This window comes from Mastigoproctus giganteus, chromosome 7 (genome assembly GCF_048544385.1).
Source record: "Mastigoproctus giganteus isolate SK-2022 chromosome 7, ASM4854438v1, whole genome shotgun sequence".
Lineage (NCBI taxonomy): Eukaryota > Metazoa > Arthropoda > Arachnida > Uropygi > Thelyphonidae > Mastigoproctus > Mastigoproctus giganteus.
The window spans coordinates 95,825,120-95,851,868 of NC_143581.1; the positions used below are offsets into that span (position 1 = coordinate 95,825,120).

General features: G+C 38.8%; 1 protein-coding gene across 1 annotated transcript in view; it reads left to right on the top strand.

Annotated features, from left to right (window-relative positions):
• Positions 1-26,749, top strand: part of LOC150083090 (WD repeat-containing protein 13-like) — a 376,518-nt gene that overhangs the window by 328,939 nt on the left and 20,830 nt on the right. The window contains exons 12-13 of the mRNA XM_090377026.1: positions 5,774-5,893; positions 22,772-22,893. Of these exons, the coding sequence (XP_090233152.1) occupies positions 5,774-5,893; positions 22,772-22,893 (242 nt within the window). The remainder of the gene's footprint in view (positions 1-5,773; positions 5,894-22,771; positions 22,894-26,749) is intronic.

A 26,749-nucleotide genomic window follows, 5' to 3' on the forward strand; every position in this document is an offset into this window, starting at 1 on the left:
TCTGTAACTTTTCCATGCCACCTTTTTCTGCTCAAGTAATGTGGCAACTTCACTATTCATCCAACTTGGAACCCTTCTCGTGGAGTATTTTTTTAATGGTATATACGCATTCAAGGCATCTGTGATTAATGTTTTAAAAGCGTACCACAGTTCAATTGTATTCATTCTCTGCGCGATATCTACCCAGTTAATAGAGGCCATGTAGTACCTTAAGGCATCGTAATTTCCTTTTCTGAAATTAAAACCCATTCCTTTGCCTTTTACTTCTGCTACCTCTCTCGTCATCATCCACCGTAGAACTCCGTGATCACTTCCTGCTACTGGTTCCTCTACTGTCAGCCCTGTTATGTCATCTGATTCATGTGTGATGATGAGGTCTAGGATATTCTTTTCTCTAGTACTTTCCCTGACATGTTGATACAAATAACAGTCATCTAGTTGATTTAAAAATTTTGTTCCCCATGTCGAGTTTCCTTCCCATTTACTCCAATCAATTAGAGGCAGATTGAAATCACCCATAATAAGGCATTGACGCTTACTTGCCCATTCCATTTGCATGTAGAGGCTTTTGTCATAATCTTCACAATCACCTGGTCTGTAGATTACTCCTACTCGCATTATACCTTTGTTTCCAACTATCTCACACCATACAGACTCTGTACTAGCATGTGAAACGTCTGAATCCGGGAAAGCTATCGTCGCACTCAGGCTGCTTCTGATAAGAAGCATTACCCCACCACCCCTTCTATCTAACCTATCCTTCCTAAATACATTATATAAGCCGTACTGAAACTCATCATCGCCAATTTCCGGGTGGCACCACGTCTCTGTAAGCCCTATTATGTCCGCGTTACTTGTTTTAACCAGCAGTTCGAATTCGCTCATTTTATTGACGACACTTCTAACGTTACTGTATAAACAATTAAGATTTACTGTTCTTGTATATTTAACAACCCTAACACAACCCTTGAAGTTTTTTAGGCTCTCTTCCCTGGCATTAGCTACCCGCCCACGTGAAACGTTTGTGCCCCCAGAACATCTAGATAATACGTCCAGTTGGGGTAACAGATAAGAACTCTTGAGGTATGTGCAAGAGTTACTTTGACCAATATTATCAGATAAACGCGTGTCAGTATTACCCACATCCCCCCTAACTAGCAGTTTCCCTGAACCTTTAAGGTATCCTCAATAATACTGGCAAAAACTTTTGCACCACCTTTGTTTAAGTGTATCCCGTCTCTACAAAACAAATTCCTTCTACCTACAAGTGTGGGCCATGCTGATAGAAATTTACCTCCTAAAGCCTTGCAGATTCCTTCAAGTCTTGAGTTAATCCACAAGGCTCTTAACATATAATCCCTCCTATCGTGTCTGGGCAGAATTGCAGACACATAGACATTATGGCCTAGCTCGCGACATTTCCTCAGCATGGTGCTATTATTTAGGCTATCAACTTCCACAACAAGGGATGGAAGTCTGTTCCACAAACCAACTACCCGCTGACTAAAGGCAAACTTCCACACGTCTGTTCTATATCTGTGTTTCCTCAGTTTGAATTTATGCCCTTTCAGGTGATTATTCTGAGAAAGAGGAAGAATCCTATCAGCATTGAGCATGCACAAACCATTCAAAGATTTATACACCTCAACCAGATCACCTTGCAGGTGCCTAGTCTCCAGACACTGTAATTTGCAAAACTTAAACCTTTCTTCTTAGAGCAACTCTTTGTTCCATTTACTAATCTTGTTGCCGTTCTCTGTACTCGTTCCAACATCTCTACATCCTTCTTGAAATGAGGGCTCCAGACCTATATACAGTACTCAAGGTGTGGCCTGACCATTGCCTTATACAAGGGGATAATCACCTCCTTATCCCTGCTAGAAAAATTCCTGTATATCATTGACAAGACACCATGAGCTATTTTTGCAGACCGTCTGCACTGCTCAGAAAACTTCATATCTGCCTGCACAATTACCCCCAGGTCCTTTTCGTTCTTTACCACTGTCAGTGTAATACCACAGAGTTGATATGTTACTCTGGGATTACTGCTTCCCATATGTAGTACTTTACATTTGTCAATGTTAAACTTCATTTGCCACCTCTCAGCCCATCTGCTCAACTTTTCTAGATCCTGTTGCAGCAGCGTACTGTCATTAGTGTCCTTAACAACCCTGCCAACCTTCGTATTGTCTGCAAACTTGGACAATAAGCTTGATATACCATCATCAATATCATTTATAAATACAGAAAACAACAGTGGACCTAAACATTGAACCCTGAGGGACTCCACTAATAATTAGTCCACGATGAGCAGAGTCCATTGATTACCACTCTCTGTCTTCCCCCACTCAACCATCCCTTTATCCATAGCAGCAATTTTCCTCCAGTGCCGCACCACTCCAATTTGTGCAGCAGTCTTCCATGTACAACAGTATCAAAAGCCTTTCTAAGATCCAAATGTATGATATCAAAGTTATTCCCTGCATCCAGTTTCTTTGTGATTGCATCATAGTATCCAATCAAATTGGTCAGGCATGACTTGCCCTTAACAAAACGATGCTGTGTCCGAGCTATAACCGAAGTCTTGTCTAGATGATCCTACAGTGCTTCTTTAACCAGTGCCTCCATTAATTTTCCGGGAACAGAAGTTAAACTCACAGGTCTATAATTACTTGTGTTAGCCTTTGATCCTCCTTTGTGAATTGGGGTCACATTTTCACATCTCCAGTCTATGGATACCTCCCCTGAGTCCAAAGAAGCCCTCATAATTATGACAGGGTTTGCTTACTTCCTTTGCTGCCTCCTTTAATATAACTGGATACATCCCATACACCCTGGGTGCCTTTTTTATGTTTATCTTCAACAATTTCTCCACCACTTTCCTCTCAGTTATTACAAAATCATCTAGCTCACTGCCAGAGTTTAATTCACCTCTGGCATTCCTCTCCCTGAATAACTCATCATGTGTGAATGTAGATGCAAAAAACTCATTTAGTTTGTTAGCCACCTGAGCAGGATCATCAACAGTTGAACCATCAGTATCCAGTGGACCAATCCGATTTATCTCTTTCCTTCTAGAGTTTACATAGGTAAAGAACTCTTTGCTGTTTTTCTTTACATCCTTTGCCAAAGATTTCTCATAATCTGCCTTTGCCTGCCTAATCTCCTTTGAAACTTGGTTGCAGATAAACTTGTATCTGTCACGGGCTTCTGTGTCACGTGATGAGAGAGAATGATGAGAGTCTTGTTAATTTGTATATATATCCCATGCATTTTTCTTCTGTGCCATATGTCTCATTAGTCCATCTGACATCCATTTAGGCCTAATCCTTGAACAATATTTCTTAGTTGATATATAAAGCCTAGTAGCTTCCAAGATAAGTTCTTTGAATGCTTCCCATTTTGAATTTGCTGTTGGTAACATCATCAGTTGTTCCCACTGTATAGAATTTAAATACTGTCTGAGTCCATCGTAGTCGCCTTTACGAAAGCAAAAACCCTTCCCTTTAACCCTGATGGTAGTTACCTCTTTGAGTAAATCCCACTTCAGCACACTGTGATCACTGCCACCTAGTGGTTCCTTTATCTGCAGATTCTTAATGCATGAAGAATCACTACTGATAATCAGATCAAGAGTATTATTCACTCTAGTTGATGTCCCTCTGAATGATGAGAGTCTTGTCATTCAATTTCGCCTTTGAGAGATTGTGCAAGGCTCTTGGGGAAGAATTTTTTTTCAGTTTGGTCTGTGCTTGCTAACAAGAGAGACTGCTACATGGAAGGGATACACTTAAATAGTGAGGGTGCAAAAATATTTGATGATGCTATCGAGGCAGTGGTTTGTGAGTTGGAAAACTTCTGGTTGGGGCGGGGGGGGGGGGGATACACATACTAAAAGATTAACAGTGGCAGAAGTGAAAGTAATTCTTGCACCACTTCTATTGTAATAAGCAGCAGCCTAGAGAGCAAGTTTCTGGGGATTTCGAGTGCTGCTGGTAGTCATTACAGAACAAGTAAATATGTGGTCTATGTTGGGGGTCACTATGATTAAGAACAGGTGAATGTATACTTGCATGTACACCAATGCTAGAAGTATAGTAAATAAATTTGAATGTGAAGTGCTGATCTAAACATCAAAGGCAGATATTGTTGGGATATCAGAGACATGGTGTTACACAGATATAAGCAGTGCAGAATTGGAATTTGGGAAGTACAACGTATACAGAAAGGATAGACAGGATAGGAATGGAGTAGGGGTTATGCTGATAATTAAGAAACATAAAATCTAAGGAAGTGCAACCAGTTGACATGTGTGGATAGTGCAATGTTGAGTCAGTTTAGCGTGACATAAAACACTGGGAAAGGGAAAATGAGAGTAGGGATGTGTTATAGACCTAATGACTCTGATGAGTACAACGAACAGTTGCACAGAGAAATAGAGTGGGCCAGCAAATCAGAATATCTTGCAATGGAGGATTTAACTTTCCAGATATAGACTGGAACTTGTGGGTTGGTTAATCGCACACTAGCAAGGCTTTTGTATTTATTGGATGATTGTTTTCTACAGCAGCATGTTAGTGAGGCAACAAGAGGGAGTAACACTCTTGATGTGATTATCAGCAGTGATTATTTATACATTAAGAATTTACAGGTAAAGGAACCACTAGGTGGCAGTGATCACAATGTACTGATGTGGGATTTACTTAAAGATGTAACTACCATCAAGGGTAAAGAGAAGGGTTTTTGTAAAGGTGACTACAGCGGTCTCAGACAGTTATTAAATTCTATACAGTGGGATCAGCTGATGATGTTAAAAATAGAAAATTCTAAATTTGAAGCCTTAAAAAAGGCTTTTAAAATTAAGGAAGCCTTTGAAGCCTTAAAGGAATTAATCTTGGAAGCTACTAGGCTTTTTATTACAGATAAATTATCATGTGTAACATTGTGTCACCTGATAATTTATTTGTAATCAAGTCACAAAGGAGGTTGGATAAGCGAAGGCTGATTATGAGAAATCCTTGGCAAAGGAATGCAAAGGAAAACAACAAACACTTTTTTACTTATTTAAACTCTAGAAGGAAGGGGATGAATCAGATTGGTTCGCTTGATGTTGGTGGTTTGACTGTTGATGATCCTGCTCAGATAGCTGACAAACTGAATGAGTATTTTGCATCTACATTTACACATGAGAAATTCTGTATGGAAGGGGAGGACAGAAGTTTACTAACAGGAAACTAAATGATTTTTAATAACAAAGAGCAAAGTGGAGGAGAAATTGTTGAAGTTTAACATAAAAAAGGCACCTGGGGCAGATGGAATCTATCCAGTTATATTGAAGGAGACAGCATGGAAAGTAAGCAAACCCTTAGCCATAATTATGGGAGCATCCTTAGATTCGGGGTATATTCCCGAATTTAAGGGGGGATACAGAAGTTTTAACGATAATTCTGTAGGTTAGACCAAGTTTATTATCTAGCTGTTCTGTGATGCAGTAGAACTACAATTCCACCCCTTCTCATCAACAAATTAAGTCTAAGAAGAAATGCACTGCTTATGTAAACACCGAGAGAAGAGTGCAGATACTGAATAACCTTTGACTGCCTATAGAATTTCTCTCCACTATAACAGCAGAAGGGAACTACTTTGTGGACAGTATGCAATAAAACTTCCCTTTTCACCAGGAAACTTTATACCTTTTTTTTTATTATTATTATTTATTTATGTTTTAAAAGTAAACTTGCATTAATAAATAAATATGATTCATTTCCAACAGAATTTTGGTATCAGAGGACAGCTCCATTACTTGTTTATCCGTCCGCAGTTGGGCAAGTAGAGAGGCACGAGATCCATCATTACTGGCTAATTGTGCTACTAATGTTTTGCTGCTCTTCAGGTGATTATTATGTTCATTCTTTACTAAAATGAAAATAAGCCCTTATAAAACTGTTCATCATGTGTATTATTGTTAAAAATAATATTTAGACTTTGTAGCTAATTAAGAGTTAAGGAATAAATTTTATATTTTAAAATCTTAATAATAAACTATTTCTCGATAATAAACCATTTTATGTAATTAATTTTAGTTGATTGATTGCACAGTTTCTGTTTGCAGTCAAGTATAATTTTTTTGTTGTTTTATTTCTTTTCATTTCATTCAGTCATGACAAAAGAATTGATAGAATTAGCTAAAGTATCATGAAAAAAAAAATTTTTTTTTTTTTTAGTGTCTCAGAATATACTGTTCATAGTTTCACAGTCAGCAAATAAAGAAAATACCTTAGTAATATAGTTTAATCTTCCCACTATGACAATACATTTTGCAGCTGTTTTTATGTAAAATGAACATAGTGGAGATAACCAGCCAAAAATTTACAAATTTAGTTCTCAGTTGGTCATTTTCCCAAGCAGCCTATCAGAGCTGGGTAATACAGAGTTTGAAAATTTAACCTTAAATCCATAAAAGGTTTTCTGTTCTTCAGCTACTCTGAAGGGAACAACACAATAACATACAATACAACCATTTTGGAATTGGCGCCTCCATAGCCAAGTGGGCAGGAGCAGCAGTGCGTAGCATACACTTCTTGATTAGACCGGGGTTCGAGCCCATGACCACCAAATACGGAGGATGCAGAAAGGTCAGGGAATGACCACCGCATATCCCCAGAGCAATATGACCTTAGTTGCTAATGCTCCTAAAAACCAAATAACAACAACAACAACATTTTGGAATTAAGAACATGTTTTCTTATAATTAATTTAATTTTTGATTTGCTGCTCTTGTTTGAGGCATGATTGTAATCTGAATTAAATTTAAAATTAATACAGGAACTTAAGAGGTAAGAGTATGCAATGCATTGCTATTACCAGATTTTATGTAGTACATGTTACACTATTACATTTTAAATAATGCTACTGCCTTTCTAATTCTTAAATTAAAAAAAAAATCCAACCTATATGATTAGAAGTTTCCAGCTACTTATTTAGTACAATTAAATCACTACAGTTACCACTGTGATGATTTACACTACAAGTTGCTAATTACAAGATATGGTATTCATGCCAAAATTATTGATAAGAAAGGCCTCATAATATTAAGTTGTAACTTAATAAATCCCTAGTTAAACTTAAAAATAAGCTGTCATGGCTAAGACTATTAAAACTATTTATTGAATGTAATTTTATATGTCATTTAAGTAAAAGAAAAAAAGGACAAATTTTTTTTTGTGGGGGGGGGGATCATATCATGTATAACATTGAGCTTCAACTGTTTGTTTTCTATGCTAAATGCAGAGGTTTATTGTCTTATCATTTGGTGATAATTATAATGATAATCCACTTCAAATGTTAAGTACCTTCTCCATCACCTTACACTTTTTGGATATAGTTGCATCTGTTAACAGATATTTTCCAGGTGTTTTTCCATATGTTAAAGATTGAAATGGCACTAATTGGGTCACATGGCTTTTTACTTTCTTCAACATCATACATGATATGACCCTTTCAGTTTACATGTTTTATTATTTTACGTATTTGCATATACCTCAACCTCAAGACGATGAGTTAATCAGTTTGGCAAGATTTCCCTGCTGAATATGGTAAATGTTTTTTATTGTAAAGCTAAACGGGATGTTAGTTTTAACAGGCTAGAATTAAGGTTTTAGCAGTCCTGCTCCTCCCTGCCAGGTAGCACAAGTTGCTATGAGAACCAATAAATGTACTCTAGGTTTGTGCCATGTGGTGCATACAAAGTACTTGATCAATGGACAAAGGATGTAATATGATGTACTTCAAAAAAAAGAAATTAATGTTAGGTATCGGTTGAAGGGTGGCAAGATTTTGTAAATTGTAATACAGCACTCTGCAAACAGCCCTCAAGATCTGAGTAGTCACCAGGACAATGGCTGGTGCCAACAGCTCATCAGTGGTCGTGATGAATGTAAGCTGTCCCATCTTGTGTGGACAAAGAGATGAAAAATAGTGGTATGGAATTCAACAACGGGACAACTAATAGTGTTTCCAAGACTATGATCCAATGAATCCTCCTCTATATGGACCTTCAGAGTACGTACCTGGTCAAGGTAGCCATGCTTACAACCACCTGTTGCCAATGACACCTAAAGTTTGTACAGAACATCATCATCAGACCATTGATGATTGAGGGGAAAAAAGTTGCTTTATCCACTGAACCATTTCCTGCTATACCCTCCCGTTTATGCTATACAATCATGTTTTCCGCTATATCCTCAGTATAACGAGTAACGTGATTCGGCAGATAAACAGGTCAGAGTGATTCCTTTCCAGGAATCACCCTGACCTGGTCCAACAGAAACAGGCAGGGGGGGGGGGTTAACAATGTTTTGGTATGGGGAATGTTTTCCTGGGAATCTTGTGTAGCCCTCATACTCATAGGCCACACTCTGAATGTTAAACCTACCCTATTCATTGCAGCTGATTGGGTACCCCTTAATGGTGATTATCTTCCCCAGTGGCAAAGGTGTGTTCCAGCAGGATAGTGTGCAGTAATTGATTAACAATAGCTGTGATTTGTCTCTGAGAACATCGGCAAAAGGTTGTCTTCTGTTGGATTCCTGGCCCTACTGGAATACCAGTAAATGAGATCGCAGATGATACTGCCAAACATCCATCCAGTACAGCCCATCAAATTTCTTAGTACCTTTCACTGATTACCAAATGAATATATGAAGTATATGTAAAGGATAATGGATAATTCAATGGCAAGCACAAATTCATAATAAACTTAAAATTAAGAGATACTGGACATTACTGGAAGACACCCCATCTTCCCAAAAAAAAAAAAAACACCAGAAAAAATAATTTTCTGGTGGTTTTTTTTTTTTGGGGAAGATGGAGTGTCCAGTATCCATATTGTTGTTCGCATGAAGCTCTAGTACTGGTTCCTCATTATCTGAATGTATGTCTAATTCCATACTGTTCTTATCATCTTTAGCAATATTCGATACTTTTGTATCATGTGTGAGACCATTGGAATATCAGTTTGGATGCTAATTGGAGTATTGCTCACTTTGCTGGTTTTAGTTTGAAGTATGGCTTTTCGAGAGTTTGATTGTGTAGTTTTTTAACCCAGTTAGCTAGAGAGGTGCTAAGGGGTATTGATACATCTGTTTGAACTGCTGTTGAATGATGGCGCCTCCATAGCCAGGTGGGCAAGAGCAGCAGTGCATAGCACATGCTTCTTGATTAGACCAGGGTTCGAGCCCGTGACCACCAAATATGGAGGATGCAGAAAGGACAGGGAATGACCACCGCATATCCCCGGAGCAATATGGCCTTAGTTGCTAATGCTCCTAATAGCAACAACTGTTGAATGATAGCTCAAGTGTGAGTTGCATAAGAATGACTGCGTATAGTCAACATAACTTGTCTGCATGCTCAAGGTATGTGACTTTATGTTCTATTTTGTATTTTTGAATTTTCTTCCCTATTTTCCACATTTCAAATGATTTAGAAATGGCTGGGTAGCTTCCTTTGCAGTTGGGGCAAACAGGATGAACAACCTGCTTGTGTATGCTCCTTGGACGAACAAATGGCATCACCTCTACACACCTGCTGGGAATGGCCATATTTCTGTCATTTAAAACAACAAATGGGATTTGGGATGTAAAGCTGAATTTTAATTGCCACCTTTACTGAGGAATGGCAAATCTGGAGTGCTGAAAGTTAGAATGATGGTCAAGTTGGAATGAGATTTCTATCTTTTTTTAGTCATTATTCATTTGGCGCTGATTACATTTTGATTGCTAAGTTCCTGAATTAATTCCTCCTTAGATACTGTAAGTAGGTCCCACTCTGTAATGATACCTTTTGATAAATTTAAGGTATTGGGGAGTTATAGATATGATGTCCACCAAATGTTTTTTTTTTTTTTTTTTTTTTTGAGCAACCACTCTGGATTGTAGTCGTTTTACCATTTTTGTTGATCCAGCAATGGATTCCAAGTGTCTTTGGATAAGGAATGGTGATAACTTTCCCACAGACTGGGTGGAGAGAGAGAGAGAGAGAGTATTACCAGAAAGTTTGTCATGTTATTGCCTGCTTCCCTTTAAATCCATTTAGGTTGGTTAGAGTCATTTACATTGCACATTTCTGGTCTTGAGCTTGAAGGCTCTAAATGTGGAAAATTATTTAAGTCCATGTTTGCTCCTTGTAGCCCTGGGAGAGGGACCTTCTTCTCCCAGGTTATCGGCCCCTGCTCTGTGTGGAGGCAGGAGTGGTTGTTGTTATTTGGTTTTTAGAAGCATTAGCAACTAAGGCCATATTGCTCCGGGGATATGCGGTGATCATTCCCTGACCTTTCCACATCCTCCGTATTTAGTGGTCACAGGATCGAACCCCGGTCTAATCAAGAAGCGTGTGCTACGCACTGCTGCTCCTGCTCACCTGTCTACGGAAGCCCCTGGCAGGAGTGGTGCCAACCAGTGACCAAGTGATCAGGAGTAGTAGCACAGTAACACTGCAAGCAGGATCAGCAGTGTGTTACTAGGAGGGAGGCAGTAATGTTGTGAGTGGAGGAGGGCTTATGAAGAAAGCTAGTACTCACACTAGAAAAACACCGAAATCTCTTGGAAACTATCCTTTACGCTTGAGGCCATCCCACATCAGTAAGCTATAATCACTGTCACCTAGTTCTTTTATCTGCAGATTCTTAATTCATGAAGAATCACTGTTGATAACCACATCAAGGGTATTACTCTCTCTCTCTCTCTCTCTCTCTCTCTCTCTCTCTCTCTCTCTCTCTCTCTCTCTCTCTCTCTCTCTCTCTCTCTCTCTCCCTAACATAATGTTGTAGAAAACAGTTATCTAATAAACCCACCAAAGTCTTGCTAGTGTGTGAGTGACCAACCCACAAGTTCAAATCAAAATCTCCCATCATAAGACATTCTGATTGATTGGCCCACTCTGTTTCCGTTTGCAATACAGTTGTTCATTGTATTCATCAGAGTCATTCAGCCTATAACACACTTCTACTCTCATTTTAGTTTTCCCAGTGCTTATATCACACCAAACTGACTCAAATTGCACTGACTACCCATGTCAACTGGATGCACTGCCTTACATTTTATGTACTTCTTAACTAAGAGCATAACCCTTTCCCCCTCCCATTCTGTCTGTCCTTTTTGTATACATTGCACTTACCATATTCAAATCCTGTATCCCTTATATCTCAGTGATGCCATGTCTCTGATATCCTTACAGTCTGCATTTGATGACTTGACCAGCACTTCAAGTTCATAAAATTTATTTACTATGCTCCTAGCATTGGTATACATGCAAGTACAAGAATCTGTTCTTACTCTTAGTTACCCTAACACAGCCAATGTATTTCCTTGTTCCATGCTGACTCACAGTACTCCTTGAAATCCCTGGTACCATCCTTTTCACATTGCTGCATGCTCCAATAGAAGCAATACAAGAATTGCTGTCACTTCTACCTGCAGCTGTTGTTAATGTTGTTGATGGTGTTTTCAGTGTAATGGCTATTAGGCCACAATGCACCTATAAAATTAGTTCATACTAGGAGTGTTGGCTGCTGTGTAAACAATTAGAAGCAGTCATATAATCCTATTCATTTCAGGAAGGAGAAAAATTCTGTGAGATTTGAGTTTTCACTTATGATATGGCTAAATGACAAAGGTTCCTTTAAGTTTGTGAGGTCATTTCCTTACAAAAGAAACAGATGAGTTAAATTAGTATGGTCTTTTCAGGTTCTGGCTAGGAAATTTTCGGAAATACTGAACAACCCATCTTCCCAGAAAAAAGCCGGAAAAAGATGCCCTTGCATGCAAAAAAGTGGTCATATGAATAATCCTCAGCTTTGGAAAGACTTGCAGTGACCAAAATTTTCAAATTATATCATGTTCAGCCGAAATAAGAGCTCAGAATCTCCTGCACATGGAGAGTAGCTATTTTTATTAATTCTAACATTCAGTTGAGGCCCATCCAATTACAAACCACACTATAAGTTGTGGCAGCTTGTATTGCAGTTGGTACTTCAATTACCCTTGTTTCTATTTACATTCAACCATCTCATTTTCCCATTTATAACTCAACAGCCTCCTTACATTACTCCCAACTCCAATTTGGTTTTTTGGTTACTTTAATGGCCACCATCCATTGTGGGGATCCACTACAATGGATGCAAGAGGGAAATTGGTGGAAGAATTTATGAATAATAATTATCTTAATTTACTTAACGGTGGGTCTCCCACTTATATCCACCTAGCTACAGGATATACTTCTGTAATTGACTTGTCAATTTGTTCACCCTCCATCTTTGCAATCATGATATGGTCAGTATTAACCAACCCCTTTATCAGTGATCACTTTCAAATTATTTGCTCATTACAAACAGGGGTAACTCCAAATGCTGATCAGCGATCCACTTGAAAGTTTAAAAAGGTGAACCGGGATGGCTGTTCTGCCCAAACACTCCTTAGACAGACTTTATGTTCAATAACAATCTATTGATGATGTAACTACTTACATAACCATTCGGATTCTGACTTCAGCTTTATGCTTTCATTCCAAAATCCAGGACATATCATACTTGCCAAAATTAATGGTGGAATACAGATTGCTTTAATGCCAAACAGGAGAAAAACCATCCATGAAATAATTTTCACAAGCATCCCACCACTAGTAACCTAACTGCTTATAAAAGACTTAAAGCTAAAGCAAGACAAATTAGATGGAAATCGAAATGTGATTTGTGGATTGTTTTTGCCTCAACCATCATAAAAGATATTGATATTCATCTGAAGAGTTTTTTTTTTTTTTTTTACCATCTGGAGAACGGTACAGGTACTAAATGGCAAATTCCTGAAGAAGTTGCTAATGCACTAAGTTCCACTAACAGAATCATTTGCTACAATCACTGCTTCTGCCTCCTATACATCGTCCTTCCAGAACATCAAAACAGATGCAGAATGTTATAAAGTCAACTTCTTCACTCACCACTCATTCCTGTACAACCAACCCTTTATATTAATAGAATTTAAAGGATCATTAAACAGATCTTCCAGTAGTGCCACAGACCCAGGTGGTGTTCATTATATTATGCTGAAGCACTTACTTAAAGAGGAATTGTGTACCCTGTTAATTTTCTATAATCAGTCTGAAAATGCCTGTCCTTCTTCCTTGCACTGTTCTTTCATTATTGCCTTACCAAAACCAGGCAAAGATAATTTCTTTGTTCAAAATCATAGGCTATCTCTCACAAGCTGCATGGGTAAAATTTTTGAAAGGATGGTTCATACAAGGCTCACTTGGATCCTGGAGTCACAGAATCTCCTACCAGATCATCAGTATGGTTTTCAGAAGAAAAGATCAACCCTAGACATGCTCATCAAAACAGTATCTCATATTCTCAATGCTTTTGTCATGGAACAACATCTAGTCATGGCCAACATAGATCTTGAAAAGGCATTTGACACTACTTGGTGTCATGGTATTATTATGGATCTTTACCAGCTAGGACTAAGGGGACATATGCCTGAAATAATTCAAAATTCAGCCCCAACTTGCACCTATATTCTTTTCAGGTTTATTGTGGGGCCCAATATAAAAACATACTCTCTACATCTCACATTCAGGAGGAAAGGGTTCAATACTATTCGCAGCTTGAATTAGTAACATGACATGGGATATCCTAAAAACTGTTGAAGCTTATATGTATGTGGATGACCTTACAATTTCCTGTCATTCTCAAATTATGAACACCATCGAATGGCAGCCCCAACTTGCCATAACCAAATTAGAATCTTGGACTTCACAGAATGTTTATCGACTATCAGTAAACAAATCTACTGCCACTCACTTTTCAAGCAACAGGCTCTCCATCCTGAACCTGAACTACAAATAAACAGTAGTGCATTACCACTTGTTACTACCATTAAATTTCTTGGATTGATTTTACACAGTAAGCTAAACTTCCAAGCTCTCATAGTCCATTTAAGAACTACTTGCCCTGGCAGCTCGTTTACATTGCTCAGCAAACTTCATATTTGACTGCACAATTATTCCCCCCCCCCAGGTCTTTTTCACTTTCCACTTCCCTGGAATTGGACATTAAACCTGATATATTTTCATCAATATCATTGATAAATATACAAAACAGCAATGGTCCCAACACCAAACCCTGGGGAACTCCACTAATAACATTTGTCCACGAAGAGCAGAGTCCATTGATTACCACTCTCGGTCATCTTCCACTTAACCATCCCTTGTAGCAACTTACCCTTAATGCCATACCTCTCCAAATTGTACAGCAGTCTTCCATGTGCAGCAGTATCAAAAGTTTTCCTGAAATCCAAGTACGTGATATCAAAATTATTTTTGGCAATCAGTTTCTTTGTGACAACATCATAGTATACAATCAAATTGGTCAGACAAGACCTCCCTTTAACAAACCCATGTTGTGTCTTAACTATTACTGCAGTCTTGTCTAGATGATCTTCCAATGCTTCTTTAACCAGTGATTCCGTTATTTTCTGCAGAACACAAATTAAACTAAAAGGTCTATAGTTACTTGTGTCACCTTTTGAAACCCCTTTGTGAATTGGTGAGACATTTGCACACCTCCAGTCCATGGGGACCTCCTCTGAGTCCAAGGAAGCTCTCATAATTATGGCTTAGGGTTTGCTTACTTCCTTTGCTGCCTCCTTTAATATAACTGCATAGATCCCATCACCCCAGGTGCCTTTTTTAGGTTTAACTTCAACAATTTTCCCTCCACTTTGCTATGTTATTAAAAATTACTTAGCTCCCTGTTAGTTTGGTAAACTTCTGGCACTCCTCTCATTGAATAACTCCTCATGTGTGAATGTAGATGCAAAATACTCATTCAGTTTATTAGCTACTTGAGCAGGATCATCAATAGTTGAACCATGTATGTTAAGTGGACCAATCTGATTCATCCCCTTCCTTCTAGAGTTTACATAAGTAAAAAACTCTTTGTTGTTTTTCTTTGCATCCTTTGCCAAGGATTTCTCATAATCTGCCTTCGCCTGACTAACCTTCTTTGTGACTTGATTACAGACTAGTTTATGTCTGCCATAGGCTTCTGTGTCACCTGATATTTTATATGCATCCCATACATTTTTATTCTCTGGCACGAGCCTTATTAATTCATTTGACCTCCATTTAGGCCTAAACCTTGAACAGTATTTCTTATTTGGAATGAAAAGCCTAGTAGCCTCCAAAATTAAGTCCCTGAAGGCTTCCCATTTAAAATTCAACATTGGTGACATCATCAGATGAACACATTGTACAGAATTTAAAAACTGAATAGTGATATTTTAGTGATACTGAAATTTCATATGATTATTTAATGAAAAAACTTTCAAGCCTAAAGGCGAGTATGCTTTCAGGGGTTTACGGCATGTGCCTTATAATTTTAAGGTAGGCGGAAAGTGAGTGCATTGAACAATTAAGGCTAATTATGAGAACATCACTGAACTGAGGCAAGATTCCATTGGATTGGAAAAGTGCCAATGTATGAGTATAGTGGGAAATTACCGACCGGACAGTCTAACTTCAGTAGTAGGGAAAATCATGGAGGCAATGATCAAGGATGGAACTAAAGATTATTTATATAGAAATGGCATTCTGAAAGATACACAGCATGGTTTTTTTAAATGAAAAATCATGTTTAACAAATCTGGTTATCTATTTTGACAGGGTCACTCATGAGCTGGATTTAGAGAATAATTTCGACATTGTTTATTTAGATTTCAGCAAAGCATTTAACTCAGTCCCAAATGAACGGACTTTATGAGCTGGAATAGGTTAGAATCGCAGCAAAAATCCTTAGATGGATAGCGGGAAGGCTTCAGGGCAAGAATCAGAGGGTTGTGATAAATGGTTATCCTTCAGATTGGGTTAATATAAGATGTGGTGTTCCCCAAGGATCAGCATTGGGACCACTGTTGTTTTTGATTTTCATAAATGACATTGATGATGGGATAGAGGGCATGATGTCTAAACTTGCAGATGATGTAAAGATCAGTAGAGTAGTTAATGATCACCGTCAAGCAGAGCTTCTTCAGAGTGATTTAGACTTCAGGGGTGGTCAGAAAAATGGCAGCTATGCTTTAATTCAGCAAGTCTTACACCTGGGAAACAGCCACCCCAAAATAACTTATACACTTGGTAGAGTTGAACTAAAGTCAGTAATGAAAGAAAGGGACTTGGGGGTTACAATGCGGTCAGACATATATGCATCCCATGCATTAGTTCTTATTAGTTCATCATTAAGTTCTGCAAATTGCAATGGCTGGAGACTAGGCACCTGCGCGTTGATCTGATTGAGGTGTATAAGACCTTGAATGGGTTCAGCACGCTGAATTCTGATGGGATCCTTCCACTTGTTCAGATTACGAACCTAAGGGGGCATAAATTCAAATTAAGAAAGGACAGATGTAGAATAGATGTGCGGAAATTTGCCTTTAGCCAGCGGGTGGTTAATTGCTGGAACAAACTTCCATCTGTCGTTGTGGAAGTTGATAGGTTGAATAAATTTAAGGAGGAACTGGACATGCATTTGGAGGGAATGGTGTGATTTTTTTTTTTTTTTTTTTTTTTTTTGGCTGATGCTGCATAAGCTCATACACTTGCTTTCTTGCATCACATGCCACTACTACTACCACTGTAGTCACCTTAACAAAAGCAAAAACCCTTCCCTTTACGCCTGATGGTAATTAGATCTTTAAGTAAATCTCACATCAGTACATTGTAGTCACTGCCACCTGATGGTTCCTTTATCTCCAGATTCTTAATGCATGAATAATCAGTGCTGCAAATCAGATCAAGAGTATTACTACTTTTGGTTGCCTCTCAACATGCTGCTGCTGTAGAAAATAATCATCCCATAAACTCACATAAGCCTTGATAGTGTGCAAGTAACCAATCCGCAAGTTCCAGTCAATATCTGTGAAGTTAAAATCCCCCATTATTATAAGACAAATGGATATCAGATGAACTGTTGAGAATATTGCAGCAAATAAAAATTTTCATGGGATGCATATAATTTTTCAGGTGATACAGAAGCCTATGGTAGATATAAGCTAGTTTGCAATCCAGTCCCAAATGAAGTTAGGTAAGTTTCTGCAGATTACTAGAAGTCTCTGGCAAAGAAAGCCAAAAAAAGCTGCAGACTTGTTTACTTATATTAACGGTAGAAAGAAGGAGTTGAATCACATCAGTACACTTCATATCAGTGGTTGTGAACCTGCTCAGGTTGCAGACAGGCTGAATAGGTTGCATTTCAGAGACTGCTGGGAGCCATTGCGGTACAAGTAAACACATGGGTTGTGTTAGGGTAGCTAAGAATAGAAACAGGTGCAGGTATACTTGCGTGTACACCAATGCTAGGAGTTGAGTAAATAAATTTGAGGTATTGCTCAAAACATCAAAGGCAGATATTGTTGGGATATCAGAGACATGGTGTCACACAGATATAAGGGATGCAGAACTGCAATTTGGGGAGTACAACGTCTACAGAAAGGATAGACAGGATAGGAAGGGGGGAGGGGTTATGCTATTAGTTAAGAAACACATAAAAACCAAGGAAGTGAAGCCAGTCGACATCGCCGGACAGTGCAGTGTTGAGTCAGTTTGGTGTGACATAAGCATTGGGAGATCAAAATTGAGAGTAGGAGTGTGCTATAGGCCTAATGACTCTGATGAGTATAATAAGGAACTGTACAGGGAAATAGAGTGGGCCAGTAAATCAGAGAGTCTTATAATGGGAGATTTTAATTTCCCAGATATTGACTGGAATTTGGGGGCTGGTTACTCACACACTAGCAGGGCTTTTGTGGATTTATTGGATGATTGTTTTCTACATCAGCATGTTCGGGAGGCAACTAGAGGGAGTAATACTCTTGATTTGATTATCAGCAGTGATTCTTCATGCATTAAGAATCTGCAGATAAATGTACCACTAGGTGGCAGTGATCACAGTGTGCTGAAGTGGGATTTACTCAAAGAGGTAACTACCATTAGGGGTAAAAGGAAGGGTTATTGCTTCCGTAAAGGCGACTACGATGGACTGAGACAATATTTAAATTCTATACAGTGGGACCAACTGATGATGTTACCAACAGCAAATTCAAAATGGGAAGCATTCAAAGAACTTATCTTGGAAGCTACTAGGCTTTACATACCAACTAAGAAATTTTGTTCAAGGTTTAGGCCAAAATGGATGTCAGATGAACTAATGAGGCATATGGCAGAGAAGAAAAATGCATGGGATACTTACAAATTAACACATGACACAGAAGCCTATGATAGATACAAGTTGATATGCAACCAAGTTACAAAGGAGGTTAGGCAGGCGAAGGCAGATTACGAGAAATCCTTTGCAAGGGATGCAAAGAAAAACAGCAAAGAGTTCTTTACTTATATAAACTCTAGAAGGAAGGGGATGAATCAGATTGGTCCACTTGATATTGATGGGTCAACTGTTGATGATCCTGCTCAGGTAGCTAACAAACTAAATGAATATTTTGCATCGACATTCACACATGAGGAGTTATTCAGCAAGGGGAATGCCAGAGGTGTATTCAACTCTAGCAGTAAGCTACAGAATCTTGAAATAACTGGGAGTAAAGTGGAGGAGAAACTGTTGAAGATAAACACAAGAAAGGCACCTGGGGTGGATGGGATCTATCCAGTTATATTAAAGGAGGCAGCAAAGGAAGTAAGCAAACCCTTAGCCATAATTATGAGAGCTTCCTTGGACTCAGGGGAGGTACCCATAGACTGGAAATGTGCAAATGTGACCCCAATTCACAAAGGAGGATCAAAGGCTGACACAAGTAATTATAGACCTGTGAGCTTAACTTCTGTTCCAGGAAAATTAATGGAAGCACTGGTTAAAGAAGCACTGCAGGGTCATTTAGACAAGACTTCAGTTATAGCTCAGACACAGCATGGTTTTGTTAAGGGGAAGTCTTGCCTGACCAACTTGATTGGATACTATGATTCAGTCACAAAAGAACTGGATGCAGGGAATAACTTTGATATTATATACTTGGATCTTAGAAAGGCTTTTGATACTGTTGCACATGGAAGACTGCTACACAAATTGGAGCAGTGTGACATTGGAGGCAAATTGCTGCTATGGATAAAGGGGTGGTCGAGGGGGAGAAGACAGAGAGTGGTAATCAATGGACACTGCTCATCGTGGACTAATGTTATTAGTGGAGTCCCTCAGGGCTCAGTGTTGGGTCCATTATTGTTTTCTGTATTTATAAATGATATTGATGATGGTATATCAAGCTTAATGTCCAAGTTTGCAGATGATACAAAGGTTGGCAGGGTTGTCAAGGACACTACTGACACTATGCTGCTGCAACATAATCTGGAAAGGTTGAGCAGATGGGCTGAGAGGTGGCAAATGAAGTTTATCATTGACAAATGTAAAGTACTACACATGGGAAACAGCAACCCCAGAGCAACGTATCAACTCTGTGGTACTACACTGACAGTGGTAGAGAATGAAAGGGACTTGGGGGTGGTTGTGCAGGCAGATATGAAGTTCTCTGAGCAGTGCAGATGGACTGCAAGAGTAGCTCATGGAGTATTGTCAATGATATACAGGAATTTTTCCAGCAGAGATAAGGAGGTGATTATTCCATTGTATAAGGCGATGGTCAGGCCACACCTAGACTACTGTATACAGGTCTGGAGGCCTCATTTCAAGAAGGATGTAGAGCTGCTGGAACGAGTACAGAGAAGGGCAACAAGATTAGTGAATGGAACAAAGGGGTGCTCTTACGAAGAAACGCAAGTTTTGCAAATTACAGTGTCTGGAGACTAGGCACCAGCGAGGTGATCTGATAGAGGTGTATAAAGCCTTGAATGGTTTAAGCATGCTCAATGCTGATGGGATTCTTCCTCTAGCTCAGAAAAATCACCTGAGAGGGCATAAATTTGCCTTTAGCCAGCGGGTGGTTGGTTGGTGGAACAGACTTCCATCCCTTGTGGTGGAGGTTGATAGCCTAAATAAGTTTAAGGCTCAGCTGGACAGATATTTTGAACGAACAGAGGGGTGAAGTGGAAGTGGTTTTTTTTTTTTTTTTTTTTTTTTGGCTGATGCTGCATAAGCTTGCTTTCTTGCATCAAATGTCTCTACTAATGCTAATGCTAATTTACATTCACACATGAGGAATTCTTTAGGGAAAGGGATGCCAGAAGTTTATTAAACTCGAATAATCAGCTGAATAACTTTGTGATAACTGAGAGAAAACTGGAAGAGAAATTGTTGAAGTTAAACAAAAAAAAAAATCCCATCCACCCCTTCCTGGGATGGATGGGATCTATCCAATCTTATTAAGAGATTGAACAAAGGAGGTAAGCAAACCCTTATTCATAATTATGAGAGCATATTTGAATTCAGGGGAGGTCCATGTGGACTGGAGATGTGCAAATATATCTCCAATTCATAAAAGGGGATCAAAGTGTGACAAGAATAATTACTGACCTGTTAACTTAACTTGTGTTCCAGGGAATATGGAGTCACTGGTTAAAGCAGGACCATCTATACAGAAGTGCAGTTACACTTCAGTCACAGTGTGGATTTCTTAAGGATCTTTTTTGATCAATTTGATTGGATACTATGATGCAGTGACAAAGGAACTGTATGCAAAAAATAATTTTGATATTATATACTTATATTTCAGGAAGACTTTTGATACCTTTGCATATAAAAGTGTACTGTACAAATTGGAGCAATGTGGCATTAAGGGAAAGTTGCCGCTGTGGTTAAAGGAGAGATTGAGTAAGAGATGACAAAGAGTAGTTATCAATGGACACTGTTCTTAATGGATTAATGTTTTTAGTGGAGTCCCACAGTGTTTGGTGCTGGGCCCTTTGTTTGGTTTCTGTATTTTTTAATGATATTGATGAGGGTATATCAGGCTTAATGTGTAAGTTTGCAAATTACACATGTTAATGACAGTAACAAAGGTATCCTGCTGCAACAAGATCTAGAAAATTAGGCAGATAGGCCGACAAATGGCAATTGAATTTTAACATTAATAAATACAGAGATTATGGGTAGTAGTAACCCTGAGTAACGTTTCAACTAACATATTAACATATCAAATAACGTTTCATTTTCCACTACCCTGTATGATACTACACACAGGGTAGTGGAGAATGAAAAAGATCCTGGGTAATTGTGCAGTACTCAGAGAACTATGGAGTTCTCTGAGCACTGCACACAGGAATTTTGCTAGAAGGGATTAGGTGGTGTTACCCATTGTATAAGGCATTGGTTAGGCTACATTTCGAGTACTGCTTACAGGTCTGGAGATCTTATTTTAGAAAGAATGTAGAGCTGTTGGAACAAGTATAGAGAAGAGCAACAAGATTGGTGAGAGGAAAAAATGGGATGCTCTTACCAAGAAAGGCTTCACTTTTGTAAATTGCAGCATCTGGAGACTAGGCACTTGCAAGGTGATATGATTGAGGTGTTTATGGCTTTGATGGCTTGAGCAAACTCAATGATGATGGGATTATTCCTCTTGCTCAGACTGTGCATGAGAGGGCATAAATACAAATTGAGGAAGGATGGTTGCAGAATAGATATGCGGAAGTTTGCCTTCAGCCAATGGATAGTTGATTGCTGGAACAAGCTTGCATCCATTTTTGTGAAATGGATAATTTGAATAAATTCAAGGAAGAGCGAGACAACCTATTGGAGGGATGAATAGATGAAATGAGGTGTTTTTTTTTTTTGCTGATGTTGTCTAAGCTTGCTTCCTTGCATCATTTGCCATTATTATTACTAATAGTAATCTTAAACAATATTGGCCATTTTTACTTGCCACTCTCAAACAATACCGGTAGGTATTGTTTGAGAGTGGCAGGTAAAAATGGTTCAATTTCTTGCTGAAACACAAAAGTGACTTCCAGGTGTACCCTTGACTACCAAATTTGCCCGATAAGAATCCCTTAGAATAGCTCTGGGATTGGGTGTATTGACAAATCTGGCATTTCGATCCTCCGCCATAGACTATTGCAGATCTACAGGATGCATTCGTGGCAGCATGGTACAACATATCATGTCTTCAGGATTGCATGGTGCTTCATACCTCATGCAACATTTAGAGGCCTAATAGAGTCCATGCCCTGCCTTTTGGTGGCTGAACTGGTGGGAAGTGGAGATCATATCCGCTATTAGGTAGGTGATCATAATGTTTCAATTGGACAGTGTATATGCAATTTAATATTACTTATTGCCATAAGAAGGCACTGTACATTTTGGTTAATGATATAATTGCAGATAATTTACTAAAGCAAATTCAACTTAATGTTTACGGTAGTGCATAGTTATGATAATGTGCTTATAAGAGATGATTAGTATTACTAGATATCCGCTAGAGAGCCACCATTCACAGGATAGAACTTTTTAACGTTTCAGCTATTTCTCTGATTTATTGTTTTTATAAAGTTCAATGTATTTTTATGAATGCTATACCTCTTTCAATTGAAGGTGAACCTTTCAAGATGAGAATCAATTTGTTCTGAAGAAGGTATTAGTTGTGTGCAGTGACTAACTCTGTCTTAGAGCATATCGAGATTGAGTGATGCATTCACATTCTTTGTTGTTTGAGATAGGACTAATTGATTCTTACATGATCCTGAAAGTTTATTTTTATTTGTAAGTGGTATACTGCACATATGGTTGGTAAAATATGTAACTCATCATTTGGTATCTGTTTAGTATTACTAGTGCTGATGGAAATTTGGACCTAAAACGAAAATGGGCAGTGAAGCATTTCAGGCATACAATGATTCGCAGTTCCTTTTGTCCAATTATGTCATTTCGACAGGGTGCATGTGTTGGTAAGTTAATGTCCCCCCCCCATACACACCCCATCTCTTTCCTAGCAATTTTATTTTTATTAATGTTCTCTCTTCCTATTACAGTTGCCCAAAAAAATAGGCCATAATTTCTAGGTATATTTCAGTGGTAATTACTTAACTTTTTTATTATAATTATAAGGTTTCAGTTTATTGAAATTAATTAGAAATGCAATATTGTGTGGAGTCATTTATTTATTGAACAACTGGTAATTCCCAGTTTTTTAATAAAAATATACTAATTTTACTATCAATTATGAAATTGATATTTAGAGTTTGAAATGTAAGATCTGAAGAACTGATAGTTGACCCAGGAGCTATTAATGTAAGATGTTTTGCGATGGTATACACAGAACCATCACTGTTGGGGATGGTTGTATGAATACCATTATTGCTGGGTATGATGGTGAAGCTGGGTATAATACACAAATCTGATGGTGAAGTAATACACAAACAACTTCCAACATGATAACATTGCAGTCTCAGCTAGTCATATTTTGTGGGTTTGCTAGTGTCCCACTTCATTACATTTCTAGGGCTTGTTGTGAAACTATACTCATGCTGGTTTTTATATTATTCTGGTCTCATTACTTTCTTTCCATTCTGTGTATACTTCTATTTTTTCAAACAAAAAATTTAGTAAACATCACAGTAATAATGAAAGAAGTAGACTAAAACTTACCTATTTTGCATAACAAAATAATAACAGCAAGCTAGCGATATCACAAATTAAAACCAAAACTTCATGAATTATTGATTTTATGTTTTTGTGTATTTGATTTTATTTAATGTATTAGTGTTAGTAGTTAAAAAATATGCAAGAAAGCAAGCTTATTATGCAAAAAAAAAAAAAACATCTAAAAGCACCTGTCCATCCCCTCCCATATTTTTTTGTCTAGTTCTTCCTTGAATTTATTTAAACTATCCATTTCCACAACAAAAAATGGAAGTTTATTCCAACTGTATGTTTGTCTATCTATCTATCTATCTATCTATCTATCTATCTATTTATAGTTATAGTTTTGGAATAGCTGCCATACTGTCTCCTCCAATTAACCAGCCAATAGAATTCGTGGACGCGAAAAATAGGAGGGAAAAGTAAAATTTGGGCGCCGCCCTTTTATGACGACGTCAGGACTTTGGTGTATGAAGAGTTGTATATATAGTGTTCAAAAGGTTACAGTTTTGGTGTGTTATAAATATATATACTGTAATTTATATATTTATTTTGTTGCCATGGGGATCTCTGCTTAGTGATGACAGCCATATTGCTTATGTATATATATCAGGCACTATAAGTTAAGGCTTAAAAAGAGACTTGCCGTTGCTTGACTGCCTCGCTGTACATTACATTCACATCGATACGAATTGAGTTGATCGCCTGCTTATTAGTCACGTGTTTTCACTTTCATTAGTGTTTTGTAAGTAGAAGCCCTTTGTGCATCTTGGCTAAAATAATAAGAAGACATCCAGAGCTGACAATCAGGATATCTGTGGGCCCAAGAACAGTATGTGCTCTATACACGGATCGGACACGTGCCTTTGAGCTCCTGCCCCTTTTGTCCCTTTGACTTTTGTCTGCGAGAACCCCTAGTCAAGACTTACATGTTTCGATTCCTCTTCGGAAGAACTTTCGAGTAATAATAAATTTGTGTGTCCAGAATTAGCGGAGTTTGACTTAGGTTAGATTTTTAATTTTTAACTTTAGCCATGTAAAGCTGGACATTCCAGTAACGGCTTATTCCATCCCCCACCCATCCCATCTATTGCCTCCAGCTATGGCCAGCGAAGGTCAAACAACCACAGCAACGGAACCTACTGCTACTGCCAGCAGTGACCAAGATATCAGAAGCCACATCCTGCGACAACAGGTGAATACCTCAAGGTCCAAAAGGTCAGCAACTGTTAATACTTATGCTAATACCGTATCTAATGGATTATGCTTGATGACAGCAAAAATCCCTCTCTCGCGACCAATAATAGTACACATGCGGTCGAACAACGTTCTTACAAATGTAGCAACCGCTATTACTTCCCGGGAAAATGGAATAGTAATTTTCGCTACCAAGGAAAACACTCTCCTAGAGCAGTACCTTACAGCGATTGCGGAGAAAGTACCACCGAAAAATATTACCCACGCATCCCGTGTGGCGGGAACTGTGCAGGTGTATTTCAGCCACCCCTCATGGGCGCAAACTATCCTGCAAAACGGAATAGACATCGGTCTTCATCACCTAGAAGCGGCGCCAATTGCCTTAGCACCAACGAAAGTTACAATTTCAAACGTCCCACCTGAAATCCCTCATCAATTTCTGAGAGGGATTTTATCTAAATACGAATCAGTTACCGGGAAAATACGCACACTCTCTGCAGCAACCACGAAACCGGAATTTTCGCATATAAAAAGCTTCCGCAGGCAAGCACTTATGCACTTCGCCAACAATGACGCAGGAAACATCCCAAAACTCATCAACACCGATCTAAACGGAATAATTTACACCTTCTATACCTCCATTTCCTCACGGTGTTTCTTCTGCCACGAAGAGGGTCACATCAGGAAAAACTGCCCGCATATCTCTAACTCTTCTGAAAGTAATACCGAAATTCAGGCGGCACCAACCTGGGTCAGGCCAGATGCACAAAGCGAGCTGACTGTTGGAGATAATAGGGATGCTGAAGAAACTGTCAAACAGTCTGAGATGCTTCCCACAACAAACTCTTCAGAAAAAGAAAATTCAAAGACCACAGAAGACCAGGATGCAATCTCTTCAGGAGACCGACCAACCGAAACAAGAGTTTTATCTCGGAATCAACCCCCAAGGCAGACCACGTCCAAAGCCACAACACAGAAGAAGACAACACACACGGCGGCAGGAAAAGAGCAAACCGCTAACAAAAACAACAGGGATGACGAAAATAAATATAGAACACCACAGAAGATAAACGGTCAGATCTCAAATAAGTCCATCATACCACCAAGTATGGAAATAAATAAACAGCTACAAACCACTCACGATCCAAATGAAGAAGAACCCGAATTTCTGGGCACTGAAGAAGAGACCAACTGTGTTTCTCACGATTCAAGTGCTTCAGAAGACGAGGAAAACGAGTTTCCCTACACTAAAGGTCCTTTAACTGTGGAGAAACTACGATCCTTTCTACGGGAAGTACATGGCTCCCCACAGAAGCTGGTGACAGCTCTGAAGTTCACCTCTAACATACCCAAGCTGATCTCACAACTTATGGGTCTGCGTTCCAAACTAAAAGGAAAGAAAGACAGAGCAGATGTGAATAGATCCAAACGCCTGTACTACTTGATTAACGGGCTTGAACAGCAATATCATCAGTCGGGATGTTAACCGCCCCAAAACTTGCAAAACCCTTATCTTTATTCCTGCAGATAATGCTGACTCTTAGCATGCTATCACTTAATGCAAGAGGATGCTCCTCTGCATTGTGCAATAAGCTGATCCTTCACCAGGTCCAACGACATTATGCCGACCTACTCTTCCTACAAGAAACAAATATTAAAACAGACACAAGGCCATCCTTGAAATGGACAGATTGGTCATATGTATTTCACGATTCTCCAACACAACAACATCATGGGGCAGGAGTGAGTGTCGGCCTTCATCAAAAGTCCGCCTGCAAGCTCAATGTGATAGCAGAGATCGCTGGCTACGCAATTTACGCCCGCCTGGATACACCCCAGAAGGAAACCCTGCACCTTTTTAACATCTACATGCCACAGCAAGACAGACTTGCTATTCAAATAACCAACTTCATACAAAGCCACATCTCTACTATAGATCAAGGACACATCATTCTTGCTGGCGAC